We start from the raw sequence: 20224 nt of genomic DNA on the forward strand, positions 1-20224 counted from the left end.
CCCCCCCCCCCCCCCCCCCCGCCCAAAAAAAAAGAAACCCCACTCCCTTCATCAATGAGTTCGCCGAAATTTTGACATCCGTTAAAAAGTTGGTTCTCAGGGTACAGCTAAGAGCTAATCCTCTCTGGGCAAAACAGTTAAATCAATCAATAAATCAATAAATGAATCAATCAATCGATAAATCACCTGCTGCTGTATCTCCTTGCTCTCAACACGGTCCCCAAAAAAACAAAAAGCGGCCAACGGGATGGACAGGATGGAGGGGTCGCGGAGGGAGGGTCGCGGGGACGAGGGAGGCGGCTCCTGGGCACACAGCCCTCAGAGGCGGGTCTGGGCCTCGGGGATGTAGATCTCGATGCTGTCCGCCCGCTCCGTGGCCGAGTTCTGCCTGAAGGAGGCGGCCCGCTTGGCGGCCAGCAGCCGCCGCCGGGCCTCCTGCCGCTGGCGGTCCTGGAGGTCCAGGGAGCGCTCGCGCGTCACGCCGCCGCGCCCCTTCGCCGGCCTCTTCGGCAACGACGGCGGCGGCCACTTGCGCTCCTGACGGGGGGTTAAGAGAGAGGACACGGGGGGGTTTAGACAGACCGACCGACCTGCTGTAGACTGGGATCTGAAGCCTGAAGCACAGGGCCGTGTCGGGCGGAAAGGACATCCTTTTAGGGGTACAAGTATGAAGTGGATTAGCGCTTTGTGAGCGTCGGCTTTAGGATGGATCTTCGGCTTATCCTCTCACCTTTTATTATTGGGATCCATCGATTCTGGTGTGTTAGATCACTCTCAGTGATCTAACACACCAGGGAAATGCTTTCCTGTTTCCCTGTTGGAAATGTATTTGAGCAATACTTTATTTCTTTACTTTTCTTCTTTATCTCTTGGGGTCTCCCTGATGCGTAATTGTGGTTCTTTGTCTTCATTTGTGTGCTTTCATTTTGTCACTATCTCTACATTGTGAGATTTTGTCATGCCACCGCTTAAAAGTCCAGCCGCAGCAATTTGGGTTCAGGGTCAGGGTTAGGGTTAGGGTCAGGGTTAGGGTCAGGGTTAGGGTCAGGGTTAGGGTCAGGGTTAGGGTCAGGGGGATCTGGGATCCAGCAGTCCTACAATGTTAGAGCGCCACTCCTGGGGTGAAACATCACGGGACCTTAGCCGGAAAGATATTGTACCATATGAAACTCAATTATGTGAATGCATTAATCCTTCAGAAGGGTACCAGCTACTGCTGGTCGAGTTTGTGTATGCCAATGACATGTTTACAGACTTGCCTTCAGCAACACGATTGGTCGAAACTGATACGAATCCAAAGAAAGTGAAACCCAGATCCGAGATGGTCTGCCCTCAGACTACAGATATCGATCTAGAGACTGATGGGACGAGTGCTGGGGGCTTGGGCTCCACGCGCCACGGTCTCACCTTCTTCTCGGGGCTCTCCACCGGCTGCCACTGGTTACTCTTGATCTGCTGCAGCTCATCAAACTTGGCAGTGACGTCGTCGATGGAGAGCTGCAGGAGGTCCCAGAATCCAGCCAGGTCCTGAGAGGTGGGTCTGGGCATGGCACCGGGGTCCTGCCCCGCCGCAGGGGAACACGGCCCACAGGGAGGGGAGGGGGAAGAGTTACATATTTTTTGTCCAAATGCAATCGTCATTTGCTTCCCAATCCCAACGTTGTTCAGCCCACTGTGACAAAGAGACACGCGGCTGTATAGCACTCAATGTTTTTGAGATGTAAGATGTTAATTAAAGCACGTGTAGGACAAAAGAAATGTAGAAAATCCTGGAAACTACGAAATCGGTCCTGTGTCTTAACGACCGACGTTAACATCAACCAGGTGCGGAGTTGCAACGTTGCAATGTTGCAGCACGACACAACCTAAAGGTGTTCCCAGAATGCACTGCTTGTCACCACTGTGGGGCAGCAGCACCCCACTGGCTCCTCGCTGCAGACGGAGCCATGGGGGGGGGGGCGTTGGGTTCTGTTGCCCGGGAGACCCCTCTGCAGTGGGGGAGGTGGGGGGCGACGGCCCACACCGCGGGACAGATCGGCCCGTCGGTGTATCACGGCTAACCCTGAGCCCGCCTCCGTCTGAGCCCACGTTACATAAACCACAAGAGACGCTCACTGTTCAGTTGGTTAGTTCCACCGTTTGCTTTCAAAGGTGTCAATTATTACATAAGTTCTATGCTGTGTTGAACATTGTATAGATCATATTTCATGCCGTCATATTATGAGATGATTATATGTATCAATGTTAGCCTCCAAAGCAATATTTCACCCATTTTGCATGTGAGATACACAGGGCACTTGTTGGGGTACCTGTGGACCGTGTGCTGCTCAGGCCTCTGAAGATGGCTGTTTATAGGCTGCAGAGAACAGACGTTAGCAAAGACAACACTGCCTGAGCTGGAGACAGAGTGGGACCGACTGGTAAGAAACACAACACCCTCTGGTCCTAATGGCCTTTTGGCAACCGATGAAAACACTGGTGGGTTACACCGTTGGAGTCTTTTCTACACCCAATAACCATGCAGGTTAGGATTCAAATTAACTGCTTAAGCTAATGTAACAAAAATGAGCTAAAGGCTGCTTCAACTCAATGCCAGTAGCTTTGAGGTTTTCTTTACTCATCATGCATGGCTCTTTTCTGATTAGTCGAATGTCGGATATGATGACGCGTTATTCAAAGAAGTAAAATAGTCTCAACATTAATCTGCAAATTAACAAATGTAAACATTGGACCACTTACAAGAGATCAAATTCACCTTTGTGAAGTGTTGAGAGTGTAACTTAAATATTCGGGCAATGTCGGTAGGCTCAGTGAAGGTGATGGTCAATCACACGAAAGGTCACAACATTTGGAGATTCACATTGTGGTTGATGTTGATGTTGGGTGGATTTAAAGCCACCTTTCCAAAATGGATGGAATATTGCTCTCAGTACATTGGCAGGATATCCTAGTGATGAGTGAGTGACTCCTAGCCAAAGGGGTTCTCTATATGAACCCCATGTTCACAATATGTCACAACCCCTAAAATATAGAAAAGATCACCAGAACAATAAAATTGATTGACATGTCGAGTGATCTGCTCCGAGATCAAAGTAAATGGAATGTCTGACTTTGACCTTTGAACCTCGAAGTGGGTTGACCCCATCTGTGAGTTGGGTCCCCTGTGTCGCAAGGGCGATGCGATCGCTCTGAAACCGCTAGGAGACATGTGAGGGCTCAGGGCAATCTTATGACCTGGCACTGGCAATGGTACAATACATTTATCAGTGCCCTATCTACAGGGAGAGAGGGGTACCAAAAGGAAGAAAGAGAGGGAGAAGAAAGAGGTTAAGAAAGAACGGGACAGATGTCCACATGATGGGGCAGGGCAGGGCAGAGTTAGGGCTATCCCTGTACAGTGAAGTACAGAAAGAAAATGAGAAAGGAGAGGGACAGTGCCCTAAGGATAGGCTGCGGCTGAGAGAGAGAGAGAGAGAGAGAGAGAGAGAGAGAGAGAGAGAGAGAGACGCAGAGACACAGAGACAGAGATAGACACACAAAGAGACATAGAGACAGAGAGACAGATAGACAGAGATAGAGTCAGTGACAGAGAAAGAGAAAATAAAATAGAGAGAGAAAGAAAGCCAGGAAGAAAAAAAGATAAATGAGAGAGATCCAGGTAGACACACACACACACACACACACACACACACACACACACACACACACACACACACACACACACACACACACACACACACACACACACACACACACAAACTCAGACAACCACCTACTGAAACCCTCCTCCTTCCTAATATGTGCTGAATAATTAGAATCTGAAAGTGGTCCAAAGTTCTCTGTGACAGTTTCCCGAGAGGCCAACAATGATCCTGGCTGGCAGTTCATTATTCAAACTCCTGGATCCTATTTAAACCCAGCGATAGCAACACACAGTAATGGATTGTAGGAGTCTCTGCCTTTTATTGCATTAACCCCCCCCCCCCCCCCCCCCCCCCAGACTGAAGGTAGGAATGGCCTCTCCACTCACCATGTTCTGCTGACAGAGCCAGTAGAACTGTTGGAACTTCTGGGACATCAGCAGCTGAGCACTGCCCACCGCACTCCGGATCCTACCCAGGACTGTGGGGGGGGGGGGGGGGGGGGGGGGGGGTACACATAACACATACATGCGTACAGACGTACATACATACGTATGCACAAACATATGTATTTACGTACATACGTACAGACATACATGCATGCGTATGTACATACATATATACAAACATACACGCATGAGTACATACGTACGTACACACATGTAAACATACATGAATGCGCAATAATACACAAGTGCAGGTTTGACTGGTTTTGTCGGAGTCACTGCAGTGGGTCTATTGTATCGGGTGCTAATAATACACCTCGCTTTGGAGAATGTACTTTTTCGACAGGGGGTATTGAGAATTTCTAGGCCTGTGTCCCAGTGCTGTTCAAACACAAAGCCACGGTATTCAAACAGAATCATCTCATCCGGACGCCAAGACTTGATCTGCGGCGGTGATTTCACTGAAGCGAGTTTGCGATTTGGGGGAAGATGGGAGAGGGCGATTGAGCTTTTGCAAATAGAGAATCAAATATTGGCAGTAGCTTAACCTTCTAAATATATGTGGATTACAGCTCTGGTATCAGAACGGTAGGGAGAAGATCTAGATTCACTTCATAAAAACACACTTTAGTGTCTGCAGCACTCAAACACAACCGTGTTCCACCTCTGATTTTGCGACGCCATTCCTACAACACAACCCAAATAACAATGCAAAGAACCCAAAAGGCTATCATAATATATCAATGGTTATGGATATTATGACTAGAGCTATATTAGTAGTATTATGGTTGTTATTCTTATTATTATAATTATGTGTATTTTTACCCTTCGGACACTCACTCTCCTCGGACAGGTCGTGCTCCTCCGCCTCGCGCTCCATCTCCTTGCACCAGCCCTCCATCCGCTTGCTCTCGGCGTGCAGCAGCTGCATGAACCAGCCCCCGTCCCGGGCCCTCGGGGAGCCGTGGCCCCCCGCGTCGGCCCCCTCCAGGCTGGGCTCCGACAGCCAGGGGTCGGGCTGGGGGCTGGGGGGCCCGCTGCTGGAGGGCCGGTAGTCCTCGCGGTAGCTGAACAGCCCCTGGGTGCGCACCGTGCGCACCGCCCCGTACTGGGTGGGCGTGCTGGGCTCCGAGTGGCGGCCGAAGCCGCCGGCGCCCATCCCCCCGAACTGCAGGCCCTTGTCCTCCATGGAGGGGAAGCCCTCCAGCTCCATGTCGGCCTGCACCGCCGCCGTCACACTGTTGGAGCGCTTGAAGCGCCCGTGCCTTCGGGAGGGGAAGGGACGGGGCGGTGAAACGGTGACCGGTACTCCGTCGGTCGGGGAGGACGACGCGCGGGTCTAAACATGTCTACACAACGAGAGGGCCGGCGTTCTATCGAGGCAGAGGAGCTACGTCAGCGACCGCATCGCCCTTTCCCCCTGTCTCACTCCGTCGCTATCAGGGCGACGTCAACGTGGGGTCGGGGGGGTGAGGTCTCATGTCTCAAAATGGCATGAGACCTCACTGTAGACACCATATACAGTGTATGCTCCTGGATGTTTAGGAAGGAGTGTTTACTGTTTGGGGGAAACAGAGTTGGTAATGGCTAGCTATGCATCAGCGTCTTACCGTTTGTTATCTTCCACCTGGATGCCTATGGAATGGAACTGGGGAAGACCTTTGCTCTCACACTCGGAGTCCGTGGCAGACTCCACCTGGGGAACACAAGGCAGGAGAGCTCACCTTCAGGGTCCCCTGTAGACAATGTGTCAACATGGAAGGACTACTTTTAAGAGGAACGTAGCTTTTCGACGTAATAAAGCATCCTATGTTTTTAGGATTTGCTTTTTACTGCTCAATAATTTTTATAGTTTGGCTAGTTTAACTTTACGGTATGCCTCCACTTTCCTGTACACAAAACGGGAAGCTGTTTTTATACTTGTGTTATGTTTCTATTTATAATTGAAAAGCTGCAAGCATATGGACTTACGAGAATATCTACCTAAACAACAAGGTGCAACATTTCCAAAGATTCCAAAGTCAGTTATAAGCAGATATATTTATAGTCTAGACATTTAGGTTGACCTTCTCAAGATCGCAAGTTTAACATTTCAACTAGCTGGCAGCTTTAAATAACCAGGACATTTCTGTCGTCATTGCTGATGATTTAAATAATGTTATCAATAAAATCCCGTTCTATACCTGATATATTCTAAAAACAAAAAATGCTGGCAAGCCCGTACCTCTCTCTTTATTTACACGATTCTTACTTTCGACCCTTTCCAACCCCTCTCGCTCACACCAGCCAGCCTGCTGAGCTCGACAAGTTAGTCTTCGCAGTTGCACAGACATTTAGAGTGGTCAGAACACTTTGGATTTGTGTTACGGTAATTCTGAAGGTCTCTCGCCTACACAAACTGGGAGGGGCTTAATCTTACACATTGTGACTTTAACATCTGAAAGGCAGTATTATCAACGAGATGATGTGGATGGGGAGATCAGCGCTGGCTCACCTGAGACGGTGACAGTATTGTCGTGACGTGATTGGCTGATGCTGGATGCATGGAAGACAAGGGCAAGCATGGTGATGAAGATGATGGTGATCATGAGGATGATAATGACTCTACCAATGAGCTATTTTATGATTCATTGCGTGGCAGGTGGTCTATCATAAGAGAGCACAACATCAAGTTATTTAGCCTCCATTGAGCAAGATCAAGTAATGGATGACTGTCCTTGACTTTGACTGCTGATTCCACGGGTGAGCTGATCAATAGAGGCCTACTCACCCTGGCCTGGGGCCCGCTCAAATGAATTCAGATCAAATGTCAACAGCATGCAGATTACTCATCACAGTAAAGTAGGACAACAAGATCCATCTGATGAGGGGCATGTTGCGATTGAGAGAGAGAGGCAGAGAGGGAGAGAGAGCTGGAGAGAGAGGACGCAACAGAAAAGGAGAGAGAGAGAGAGAGAGAGAGTGAGAGAGGGAGAGAGAGAGAGAGAGAGAGAGAGAGAGAGAGAGAGAGAGAGAGAGAGAGAGAGAGAGAGAGAGAGAAAGATGAAGCCAGAAAGAGCGAGAGAGAGAGACAGATAAGGAGAGAGTGAGAGAGAAAGCAGGATAGCGAGAGATAAAGAAGGGGAGGAGACAACCAAAGTAGAAAGAGGAGCAAGAGCAAAGCTGGAGTCAGAGAAAGCAACAGAGAAGTACAGAGAAAGAGCAGGTCAAGTTGCGTGCAAGAGAGTGAATGACTGAGATGGGATAAATGTTGGGATAAGTAGTATCTGCAAATGGAAAAATAACGTGCATTCCTAAATTACCCGTAAGCACAGGTCCTACTCAAGCACTGTGTGTGTATAAGCAAGAGAGTGTGAGAGAGAAACTGAGGGAAAGAGGGAGTGCGAGAGGAAGATAGAGGGTGAGAGAGAGAGCAAGGGCAGTAGAGCAACTGAAAGTGAGGAGAGACAAGAGAGAAAGAGAAAGAGAGAGGGAGAGAAATGGAAGGGGAAAAGAGATAGAGAGGGTGAGAGAGAGCGAGAGAGAAAAAGAGAGAGGGAGAGAGAGAGACAGAGTAAGAGAGACAGAGAGGAAGAGAAAGAAAGAGGGTGAAAGAGACTGTGAGAGAAAGAGAGAGAGAGGGGGAGAGAATGACTAAGCGAGAGCGAGGGGGAGAGAGAGCGAGAGAAAAAGACAGAGAGCGCGAGAGAGAGAGCGAGAGAAAGAGTGAAAGCGAAAGCGAAAGCGAGCGAGCGAGAGTGAGCGTGCGGCGGCGGCCCCACCTGGATGCCGATGGAGGAGCGCGGCGTCTTGAGGTACTCCTCGGCCTTGGACACCAGCACGGCCTTGTCACAGGTCTGCACCGAGGTGTGGCTGCCGCCCAGCGAGGCGTGCCGCTTGCCGCCCATGCCGGCGGCCGACGCCGCCTCCATGGCCATGGTGGCCGCCTTGCCGCTGTCCAGGCTGTCGGTGGAGTTGTAGATGGCGCGGCCCAGGCTGTCGGTGGTCCACAGCCCCGCCCCGCTGGCCCGCGGGGGGCGGCCCTCCAGGTAGGCGTCCTGCGTGGACTCTGTGCTGCTCTGGGCTGTCACAGAGATAAGAGGCTTGGTGGTGGTGGTGGTGGGGGTGGTGGAGGTGGGGGTGGCGGGGGTGACGCGGGGAGGCACGGGAGGCGGGGTCTTCTTAGTGTGGCCTGAGGGGAAGGACACAGCTGCGGGGGGGGGGGGGGGGGGAAGAAGGGGTGGGGTTTGGGGGGGTGGGGGGGTGTGTGGATCACGGAGGTGGGTGGTGGGCGGCAGAAGGGTTGTAGGAGGTAGAGGGGGGGGAGACGAGGTATGACGAACGGATACAGAATGAGAGAGAAAGGGGGGGGGGGGGGGGGGGGGAGTCAGAAGCAGCTTTTGGTGTAGAGAGTCAGAGCGGAACAGAATCACAGAAGCATCATGGGTAAGAGAGCAGCCGGCCCGCTGGCTGGTCCGGGGGAGGGAGGGGTTAACTCCGACTCTTGGCCGCTGGGAGAAGAGAGGTCAGGAGAAATGATTGAAATAACTGAAAGTAGAAGCGAGGCCAGCCGGGAATGGGTGGACATGGTGTGTCGCTGCGAGAGAGAGAAGAGGGCACTGGGGGTGTGCAGGAGGGAAGGGTTCCCTACTCGATGCAAATGAGAGAGTTGGTTGGACGGTGGTCGACCAGATGGACCAGGTGGTACGGTTGGACAAGACCCAACGCGATAAGAACTGTCCTTTTTGTAACAGAGGCTAAGGCACGCTATGGTGAAGCTGCTTGAATAAAGTGTTACTCCAGACACGCGCCCTGGTAAAAACGTAAATATATATAAATATACTGGATTATCACCATGTGCACACCCTTGAAGGTAGTGTAAATTCACATCAGCCAATCACGTGAGACCCACTTTGCTACCAATTATGGCCCTTAGCCCGCCTCCTAATGAAACAGAGTTCATTGGTTGTCTCCCATCCATTGGCTCTAAAGAGTAAGAAGCAACCACTAACAAGCTGTTTCCTCTACACAAGGTCAAGACTAATGCTGCGCCCACTCATCTTGCAGTGTTTTTGGAAGGATTCTCCAACACAAAAACATTCAATCCTGTCATGAAAGTGTGATTTAAAACACAATGCATATGTATTTGTGGAATCTCTCAGCGCATTTAATATACTTTTATCCATTTATACGGCTTGCCTGCACTAGTCAGTTTCAGCTGTTGGTGATTGAAAATTGTTGATTGTTGATTCTAAAATAGCCTGTTATGAATCAACAAGGATAAAAGATGACATTGCTTACTATTTATAAAAAAACATGAGCATGAATCACTGAACTGTGTGCGTGTGTGTCGATGTGCGTGCACGTGTGTGTGTGTGTGTGTGTGTGTGTGTGTGTGTGTGTGTGTGTGTGTGTGTGTGTGTGTGTGTGTGTGTGTGTGTGTGTGTGTGTGTGTGTGTGTGTCTGAGTGTGTTTTTGTTTGTGTGTGTGTGTGTGTGTGTGTGTGTGTGTGTGTGTGTGTGTGTGTGTGTGTGTGTGTGTGTGTGTGTGTGTGTGTGTGTAAGAGAGAGAGAAAGACAGTGATTCATAGACCTGCAACAAATCAACAAAAATACCTGTTTCAAAAGGTAGGGGGCTCTATGTGACACGCACACCGAACACACACACACACACACACACATAACACACAGGCACACACACACACACACACACACACACACACACACACACACACACACACACACACACACACACACACACACACACACACACACACACAAACAAACAGACCGCCATCCATCTTGCCACCTGTGTTGTGGGACTGAGTGCTGAGTGCTGAGCAATTGATTCTTCCTAATTAGACAATGTTAACGAGGCTTTCATAATGATTGCAAATACTAATGTCATCATAGGTGTGGCTGATCAATTCTACAGGCACATGTGTGCACACATACACAGTAAGACATACACACACACATGCACACACACACACACACACACAGACACACACACACACACACACACACACACACACACACACACACACACACAAAAACACATACACATAGGCACACATGCATAAACATTTCTAAACTAAAGGTGAATAAACCAGAATGAATACACTCATTTTTAACACCTGTTATGTTCTATGCTGTTGTTTTAAAGATGCCGTCAGAGGATGTATTTTGGTGGAGTGTTATTGCTCTGCAAAACAGGATCAAGATTTGGAGCCTGTTCGTATTATGTAAAAGAGGTGACTAAAAGTGGGTCACGTCGTGCTCATAGCGGAGAAACGTTTAATATGATAAAATCCACCATTCATGCTTATCTCTGCTCTCACTGCTTTGCCTTTTTATCAATTTAATACGGTCGCTTCCTATTTCATTCAATTTTTAAATGACAATGTCACCTAAAATAGCAGTTCCGGACTGGGGTATGCTTAGCTACTGCTGCTTTACATTGAAGTTACTTGCACATGTTATCTTTGTGAAGCTTCATGGCGTTTGAATCCCGCCGACAGATTGGCACTAGATTGAATACAATCAGCCCACTGTTAAAAATGCTGCTCAGACAGCCTGGACATGAATGTTTACCTCGAAAAATACAGACTAATCTCTCAACAGATGGGAAAATGGATGACCAAACCCTATCCCAAGCTCAAGACAGAGAGACAATTACAATTGCACTTTAACATTTCAACTAATTTCACCAATACGATTCTTTTTTTACATCTTTCACACTTTTTTACTAAACTAAAAGTACAATGCAGCCGCTCTACAGAACGTTCACACCAAAAGATGCAAAAAGTAGACGCGCGGCACGATCCCATTCAAAGTGAATGTAGAGACGCGTTGCTGCTTTGCTGCCGCAGCACTTGCTGCCGAGAAAACGGGCAGCAAAATTTGATTTGCGGCGCGTCAAAATCTGATTTGCAGCGCAGCATGCCCGTGCCCGTTCACGTATTTTGCGGCGCGTCAAATGCTGCTCGAGTTGAAATATTTTAACTTTTCGGAAGCAAACGCGTGATGACAGCCAATCAGCGTTCAACAGCGTTGCTACTGAGGCGTTGCCACTGAGTGACATGCCGTAACAGCCAATCAGTGTTACTCCCTTGGAGTGAGCTTGAGTTCACTACCTGATCCAGATCAAAGCGCTAAAATGGAGGAGAAGATAATAATTGCAGAGTCCGCATACCCGGTGATCTTCAACACCACCGTGGCCAGTTATAAGTGTCCAATACATATATATATATCAGTATAAATGTCCAACCGAGAGATCCTAGCACCGATCCTAGCTAGCAGGTCATCAAACTGGGCCGGAGTCAACCTCAAATAGCGCTGGAAGCGTTCGTCATCCAGACGGAGCTCCTGCAGAAGAGCTCTGTACGGCTCCGAATGGTCTCATGAACCCATAAACGACGGGCATTCCGACGTCTCTCCCTCTTCCACAACAGGTAAAGACATGCAATGCTCGTAATGTCGGCCATGGTTGTGAATGAATTCAGAAGCACCGCGGGCAAAACTTGCCGCGCAACAAAACTGCGGCGCAGCCAAACCTTTGCCGCGCCGCAAAACCTTTGCCGCGCCGCAAAACTTTTGCCGCGCCGCAAAACTTGATTTGCGGCGCAGCAAAACTTCGGCGGCAACGCGTTCGGGCAGCAAATGCATCTTTTGGTGTGAACGCAGGGAGGTGAAGTATTGGTTTATAACTAGTGGGTAATGATGCTACCTAGCAGAGGAAATAGCAGGGAGGCTAGAAGGGTACCTGGAGGGTACCTACAGCTAGTGGGTAATGCTACCTAGCAGAGGGAATAGCAGGGAGGCTAGAAGGGTACCTGGAGGGTACCTACAGCTAGTGGGTAATGCTACCTAGCAGAGGAAAGAGCAGGGAGGCTAGAAGGGTACCTACAGCTAGTGGGTAATGCTACCTAGCAGAGGGAATAGCAGGAAGGCTAGAAGGGTACCTGGAGGGGGCTGAGCCCTGTCCACGCTGCAGGAGGAGGGGAGGCGAAACTGGATCCCTGGAAGAGGCAAGCGACAGCAGTTAGGGAAGCAATACAGTGCGAAACACATCATTAACACACACAACGTGAGGACTGTCTCTCTGTATACCTACCGTTAACATACGGTACAACGCCTATTGTTTCATTCACACTTCTATGAAATGACTGAGAAGTATATTGTTATGAAGAGGAGCTCCACAGGGGAGTGGGGTCAAATTCTAGACCCATATATTACAGTTATACTTCATGGCTGATTACTATCATCTTATATCAATGTCCAGCCTTAACTGTGTTCCTGTTCTCACAATGTCTCCTAATGTCCATGACAAATAAGCGGACAACATTCATAGGCAACACTACACACAAAACGTGACTGGCTGACCAAGTATCTGTATCCATTCTTTAATTGATCGTTGGAAATGCTATTCTTCCATGTTTACTGCTCAAGCAGTTTATAGAAATTAGGATTGTAATAACAGCGAAAGGCAAAAAAAAACAACGAAGTAAGATTAACCCAGAAAGTTAACATAACCTCTATTCAATGTGACCGTTACAGGGCGTTAGCAAAACTAATCCCTACTGGTCAAAAGAGGCTAGGGTGAGGTGAATCTACAACAGGCAGGCCAGCAGTACTCCACCAGCCCCATGCATTATCCAACTCTCAGACCAGGCAACACGGTGGCACTCGGGGGCTGAACATTCAGTAGGCTACAATAAGCATACAAAAAGACAGACCAAGAGACAAACAGAACGTAGCACTCTGGACATTTAAAAGCTCAAATCTATGGGTTGTAGGTTCAATGTTTTCCAATTCTGACATTTGCATGAAATGTTGGCTACTTATTTAAAGCATAGTATCACAATTATCTGGATAATTCATAATGCTCAAAGGATTATAGCTTATAGATAAAACACACTTCGTATTAACATGTAAGCATACAATAGCTATGATATAATTTCATGATTACTATTAAAATGCTATTGCTAGAAAGCATTGACGAGACTTAGAAGAGAGACGGAGACAGACATTCACAGATCAAGCATTGACTTGGCCAGACAGCATTCTTCACTGTGTTGGTAAACAGCACATATAAAATGAGAGTGAATTTAAAAAAGAGTAACGACACACTACACCATTTTATTTTAGATTGCAGCCATCTAAAAGTAAAATCACACCAGGTGGATTTCGATGTAAAGTAAAGTGAAGGTTTTTTCCATGTAGGTGCAAATCAGAGCATACCTAGAGCAGCCTACCATTTGTCACCTCAAGATGGCAGCAAACTGCCAAAAGCGATTTAGTGTGTCGTGTCTCTTTAAGCATTCTGTTTCTGTCAAGACGCTGCAGTGTGTGTAGGTGGATCCAGACATTGATGAGACACCGACAATTAAACACAATGACTTGTTTTCTCTCAATGTATTATAGGGTCATTTTTGGTCATTACTGAAAGCCAATGTACAAATATGAATATCTTTTTCTAAATGGTATAAATTTGACCGGGTTAAGAAGCTTGCAGAGTATGTTGAGCACATGTCCAGGTATCTTTTTTTTTTTTTTTTTAAATATCCTTTCACTCATAAAAGTAAGTCACATTTTACATGAACGTAACTGCACTGTTGCATGGCAACCATACATAGCCATCAAGGATTTAAATCAGTTACAATTATGCTATATGCACTTTGTTTTTATCCACTCTCAATCAAAGCATGATGCTGATGAGAAAAATCCATAACTGCTCAGTATCGTAGCAATGAACTTCACGTAAAATGTGGCCCCAAAATGTATTTTTGAAAGTTGTTTTTTACCGCAGTGTTGTCACAGACCTTCCGTCTCTTGCTCTTTCAACCGGGGCCTTAAAAAATACCTTTGCCTCCATCTTTTGTCGTCAATTTGGTGGTTATCTCAGAACGTTTCCGAGTGTCCGTTCGCATTGGCCTCTCTCTCTCCATCCATCCACCTACGCTCCACGTGTATACCAGGGGCTACGCTTACCATAGCTGTGGACTGGAACAGCCCGGGGGCCGGTGTGGAGCGCTATCCTTGCTGGGCTCGAGATGGATGGACTGGGTGGATGGAGTGGGGATGGCTGAGGGGCTGCAGCATGGCGTGGACATGGGGGCTGACCATGTGACGCACGCACGCCTGCCGCCCCTACCTGTTGTGTAAATCCTAACCAGGCTTGATTGTGGTCGTCACATTACTGCTTAGTAACCTGCGGCCTTCACTAATGATAACAATAGTTCGTAAAATAAGAAAACAATGCGTAATTATAAAGAGTCTTCAGAGAGAATTGTTTTCCCTTTCACCGATGTTAATATCTGAAAATAAAAGCGATCCTCTTGGTAACCTAGAGACAGTAATCCATGCTCTCAGGGTCTGCTGTTGCTCACTCCTGCTATCAATTAGGCCCGCATGCATTGGATAGCAGTCCTCATTACTGGGCCCTGGAGCCTTGCTGTCTCTACAGGATGTCAAATCACATGGGGTGTTCAGAAAAAAAAGAAAGAAAAATGGATGAATTGACGTTTTCCATTCAAAAAGCAGCTATTATGCTACGCTGTACGGGAGCCTGTGAGAGCACTGCGTGGAACGAGCTGTTGAATGAATGAGGTGATGGGCGGGTGGATGACGGATGGCTGATTGGACAGAGGACAAGGCGCGCGGCTGCTTGGGGCCAGACCTCGTGCTCTGTCGAGGGGCTGGGCCCCAGGAGGTGGCTGCGTCCCTCCAGGAACGGGGGTACGGTATACCGAGCATGTCGTTGTTCATAGCCACATACATATATACATACAGTGGTGATGCCCCCCATGAATGCAAGGTGGATTAACCTCTCATGGATGGAAACCAAACAAAAACATCACAACAAACCGTTACAAATCAACGGGCCGAAAGAAGCAGTTTTGACAAATAGTGACGGGATATTCCTGGTCTTCCTGTATAGGCCTGTGATGTTGTCTCCTGAATTTTGCTCACCACGAGAGATATCCAAATTAGGGCAGACACAAACTAAAATCGACTCAATCCCTTGGATTATAGAAAAAGAGAAACAAAAATAAGATTGTTCCACTGGATGTTGTCTCTGATGGACACATATATAATATATACAATGTCCAGCTAATATACTGGTTCTGTTACCTCTAAATTTATGAGGCAGCATACTGTTTTTCTTTACTTATGCGAAGGTCAGAGCAGAGCATAAATAGCCTCAATATGCAGTCTTGGACATGAAGTCAACTGTTAGGCCAGTTTAAAAGCCCAAATCACGTCACAGCCAGCCCTTGTAAAACATCCCCTTTGCCCTGAACACAGAAAAGCAGGGGGAAGAGAGAAAATAACTAATGGGCCATTCTTTGATGAAGTAACAAAGTGCAAGACCTTGTGCTGAGATCTTCCACTCTATTAACAAGGTGTTTCAGTGAGAATCAGCCTCAATTAGCGGTGGTTGGTGGAGTGAGGCCTGCTATTCTGATCATGACCCTTCCTGTCACATGGCGGGAGATCCAACATAAGAAATATATCCGATGCTGTGGTCTCATGATAGTGCTTGGAGGATTTAACCAAAAATAAGTTAGAATGATTAAAAAGCAAGAGAGTGATCTTTTAAAAGAATACCATAATCGAAGTGAATAATTTAAAATAAATCAAATTAAATAGATATAATAAATCAATAAGCAGTGTTACAGAATGTATACTGTGCATTTATCTCAGACTGTGTTGTGCAGAAGAGTTTTTAAATGATATTGAAAGAATTATTGGACTTAAATAGCTATAACACAAAGAAAACAAAGCAAAGTAACTCATATCTAATCACTGCTGGTAACTGTGATATAAGGGGAATAAACCAGCCTAGGGTGACTTAGTTATTAGAAATATTTGAAAATATTAATGTTCATTATTTTCCAATAATGGCACACCCCTTTTTGAATTATTCCTTATATATGACCATCGTTCCAGACAACTAAGGAAGCTGGAAGTAGCAGCCTATGCAAAAAAAAGCCGCAGGCCAAGAATCCTCAGTTACCTCCAATCAAAGAATGACAACATTGTTGTTGCTGGTGTTCAGGTTGCAGCTAGCAGCTAGATTGTGCTTTATCAGAGGTATCTCAGAAGCATAACTCATTCAATAAGTTAGAGGTCACGTTGTAGGAAATAGTGTAGCACTATTTGTGTGCTATTTTGTGTCATTATAAAATAGAAGGATTAACTTCAGAGTATTTAAAGAAGCTATATCTTTAGAAATTGCCACTTCTCATGAATCAGCTTATGGCGGCGGCTCACCCAGTAATGGCTTTGCAGGTGGATTTCTTCACAGATCAAACAGTGGGTCAAATTAAGAAGGTTTCTAGCAGCAGACTTGAAGACACATATATCGTGCAGCGTGCGCCCCCCATCTGCACCAGGGCTAAAACGTGCAACTCCCAGGGCTTCGAAGGAACGCGAGGACTGACCCCGCTAGGACCCCCCACCACAACCGACCTCCGCCTGTTACCAAGTCGGACCATGTCGGCGCATGGTGTGGTTTCGTTACATATTGTTATTTTATTATTTTTTTTATATCTGCTAGTGTTATGTATTCCTTGTATTTTCTCTTTAATGTGCTCGTTATATGCATGGCCCATTTTTGCTTTCGTTTTGAGAAGTGGGCCCATCAGGTTTAGTAACAGCCCAGACACAACAGCTGTTGTGCTTTTGTTTCAGGGATCACACCAAAAATATCAGCAGGAGTTAAGGTAGGATGAGATTACAGCAATTATTAAAAATGGAAGAACAAATAATAACCGATCAGGCAGTTGATAACTGAACTCTGCACGTGTGGCGTTGTGTGTCCAACACAAGAACACACAGTTATTGTGTTAGGTGATATTGGGTTATATTTCACATCTAGCTATCAAGCCTAATCTCCTTCTATGTGGCAGTGCCGGGCCTGGTGCTGTGGCTCTGTGGAACCCAGTCCGCAGAGCCCAAGGCTTTGCAGTCGCCTTTGCAGGCTTTTCATCTCGCCTCGTTTCTGCCTCGCACAGATGGGCGCCCAGGACCATTGTCAGGCGAGTTGCTTTCTGCACGGTTGCCAAGGATCCATAAAGTAGTGAGTTACGAAACAGCCTCACTAAAAGAAGCCTTTAAATATAAAAAACATGACCCCCGCCAGCCTCTTAATGACCTGTATCTGTCTTCACTGAAGGCGTAAGTTAGTTTGGAAACAACTAAATAGTCTAGAATCCTCATGACCTGACCGGGTCTGAGGCATCCACAGGTTGATGGAACTAGACATGCCTCCGACTAGAGAGTCAACTCCTCTAAAACAAAGTGGAGCACATAACCAGTAGGGGAACACAAGCATCAGCTGTGGAACATCGTACAGACGTGGATGGTCTTCTGTAAGTTACTGTGAAGACCAGCACAAAAATATTTGAATTAAATATATGTAGTTATTCTGCATATCTATATTATGTCCTGTAATGTGCTGTGTGTTAACACAGATACACAGAAAGAGTCTTCACAATATTGTTAATATTTTCTACCATGTTTCTCTTACAAAATTTCAGCACAGTTCACGCACATGCAGTTTCTTGGCAGGGGACAGAGGGTCTAATATAATGTATTTAATGTATTCAGTGAAAAAACGGATGAAAACATTTACATGTGTATTTACATAATGTGCAGATATGACGGTGTGTGCGATTTGGGGATGCATTCCACTTGCGCTGAGTGGTATATGTAGATGAGTGAGGTCAAATGCATGGTATGTGTTAACAACATAGAAAATAAGGATATATATATGTATATATAATAAAATGGTTCCCTACCAGACCTACCGTACACTCTACGCCCCCCCGCTAAGCTACGGGCGCCTAAAACGAAAAAAGGGGGGAAAAAAACATACAACAAACAAATATAAAAAAACAAGAAAAGAAAGAAAAGCAATAATGGGTGATAAGCTTAGTACAAAACCAATACATAGCTGGAAGATTAATTTAAGAAGAAATGTTTTGTCTGTGGAGTGTTTGAGCGGAAGAAATATTTGGTAGGAATATCGACAATATGGCAATTTTGGGATGAAACACAGGCCGAGATAATAAAAAAAAGTTTCACTAACATCTTTGGCTGCCTCTGTAAAGCTATGACCCCCACTTCTAGCACTTTCAGTTATCAAAAACGTTCTACAAATCTTTATCGTTTCATATCAATTTATGAAAAATACATAAGGCCAATAAACGTTTGAACTGAAATTTCACAGGAAACACCTCACAAAGAAAAATTATAATAATTATTACGAAAATATTCAAATGAAATCCGAATACCACAGGAAAAAATCAGGCAAAAGCTAATAAATGCAAGCTAAACGTTATATGTTTAAAAAGGATCCTTTATCATTTTTGACAAAATGTAATTCACCAAACATTGCAGTCTGAGATCCCTGAAAAATTGCAACATGATTGATGCAAAACATAGAGAAGCACATTTTGAAGATTCATTAAGTAAATACAGCAAGATAAATCTATTAAGGGGTAATCATAATAAAAAAAACTATGTTCAAGCATTGTAAACAAACTTAATTAAAATTATTTTGACATAATTTGTGCCTTAGTATTTATATTAGTTTCCTTCTTGATAACAAATTGATACATATAAGAGAACAGGCCAATCAAACCACAGGGATAGCACCAAACAGGTGCTACAATGGCTGGCTGTGATTGGCTCACATTGAGCCAATCATAAAAAGCTGTTGCAGGAACCAGTGGTGTCATCTCCGAGGTTTGAACATAGCAGAGGTCAAAGGGAAATTAATTTATGTATATAGTATTCATATCATGGAGATAGACGAAACGGACTCATGGTCAAGGAAGTATATTTGATAACCTCACCCATTTGGTATTTATTATGGTATTTTTATAATATATACATTTAATGTTATTTTTGCTAAAATATATCAAAGTCCCATTACTTTGCTACATCTAAGGGGAATGTTAATTTATTTGGACCTAAAATAAATGATATGCTTTTGCTCAGTTTATTTAGGATTTCATTGCATAAAAAATGGAACTCAAGATATTTATAGTACTATTTTAAGTACTTTTGCTGGCAATATATGTAAACTGTATATCGTTTATATTACCACTTTAAATGGTCATGTTTTCATGGGAACTGAATGCCCAGATTACTGTAGTGAGACAGTCATCAACATCCTTGTTAACGTCCATTTTCTGTCAGTTAATTCTTATGTAATCATCTTATTGTTGCCTTGTCGTTACCATTAACAGCAACATAAATTGACAGTTTGATAAAAATGGATGGTTTAGATTATTTTTTTCCCTAAATCACATTATTGTTGGTAGTTGAGGTAAATAACCCATGAATAAAATAAATATTCTCTATTATTTCCCGTATGATACGTTTATGGCAGTGCCACGAAATAACCGCTTCCATTCAAAAATCCATTCAAAAACCCAAATCTACTAGCCTCGTCAGACCATCCAGATATTCAAGCTTGCGTTTCTCAATGAATATCAGTCTGGCCTTGGCTGGGCAGCAAATTATTCCAAATATGTGCAAAGCCCATAACACTCCAGTGAATCAGAATAACTAAGTGACTTTCTTGCACTCTTTGCCGAATCCGATAGGACGTAAAGCAACACACATTTACCTCGAATGAAAACCCTTTTCCCGTTTTTATTTTGGACAGAAAGGTTTCGATTGCTCTTTTCATCGCTACACTTTACAACGGTGCAATTGTTTTTTTAAATGGCAGTTTGCAGCACTCCTAGTTCATCTCGAACCGAAGCCCCGCCCCCGTGCACTGATTGGCCCTACCTTTTTGTAATTTTTGAAAGAGGCTTTCAACAGAATCAAGCCCTGCCTGAGCTCCAGAGAGAAACAGAGCGTGAACTCACTGTGAGAGCAGGATGGTCTCATGAGGCTACCAGTACACCCAAGTCTCCATCGTAAGCTTTGTCATGTAAAAAATGAGAACACAACTGACAACATGAAGATCAACAAACGCTCTGCTTTGTGCTACAGTACTATGCTGACAGGTTTCTCTCTCGGAAACACAGCCGAATCTCAGAACCAGATTATCAAATGTTTCTGAAAAGAACAAGAAGTCAAAGAGTTACTTCCTAACTTGACCACATGTATGTGTTGGCTGAGATCCAATGGT

The 20224-nt window shown here is 45.6% G+C and overlaps 1 protein-coding gene across 1 annotated transcript; it reads right to left on the reverse strand.

Annotated features, from left to right (window-relative positions):
- Positions 1-3: 3 nt before the first annotated feature.
- On the reverse strand, positions 4-16051 carry LOC132449836 (disks large-associated protein 2). Its single transcript, XM_060041668.1, has 7 exons — positions 12030-16051; positions 7849-8276; positions 5698-5783; positions 4913-5352; positions 4031-4122; positions 1408-1560; positions 4-537 (listed from the first exon to the last, which is right to left on the reverse strand). The coding sequence occupies exons 1-7, from the start codon at positions 12139-12141 to the stop codon at positions 319-321; spliced, it is 1530 nt and encodes a 509-aa protein (XP_059897651.1). The 5' UTR covers positions 12142-16051; the 3' UTR covers positions 4-318.
- Between the last annotated feature and the right edge of the window lie 4173 nt (positions 16052-20224).

Source organism: Gadus macrocephalus, chromosome 21 (assembly GCF_031168955.1).
Source record: "Gadus macrocephalus chromosome 21, ASM3116895v1".
Classification (NCBI taxonomy): domain Eukaryota; kingdom Metazoa; phylum Chordata; class Actinopteri; order Gadiformes; family Gadidae; genus Gadus; species Gadus macrocephalus.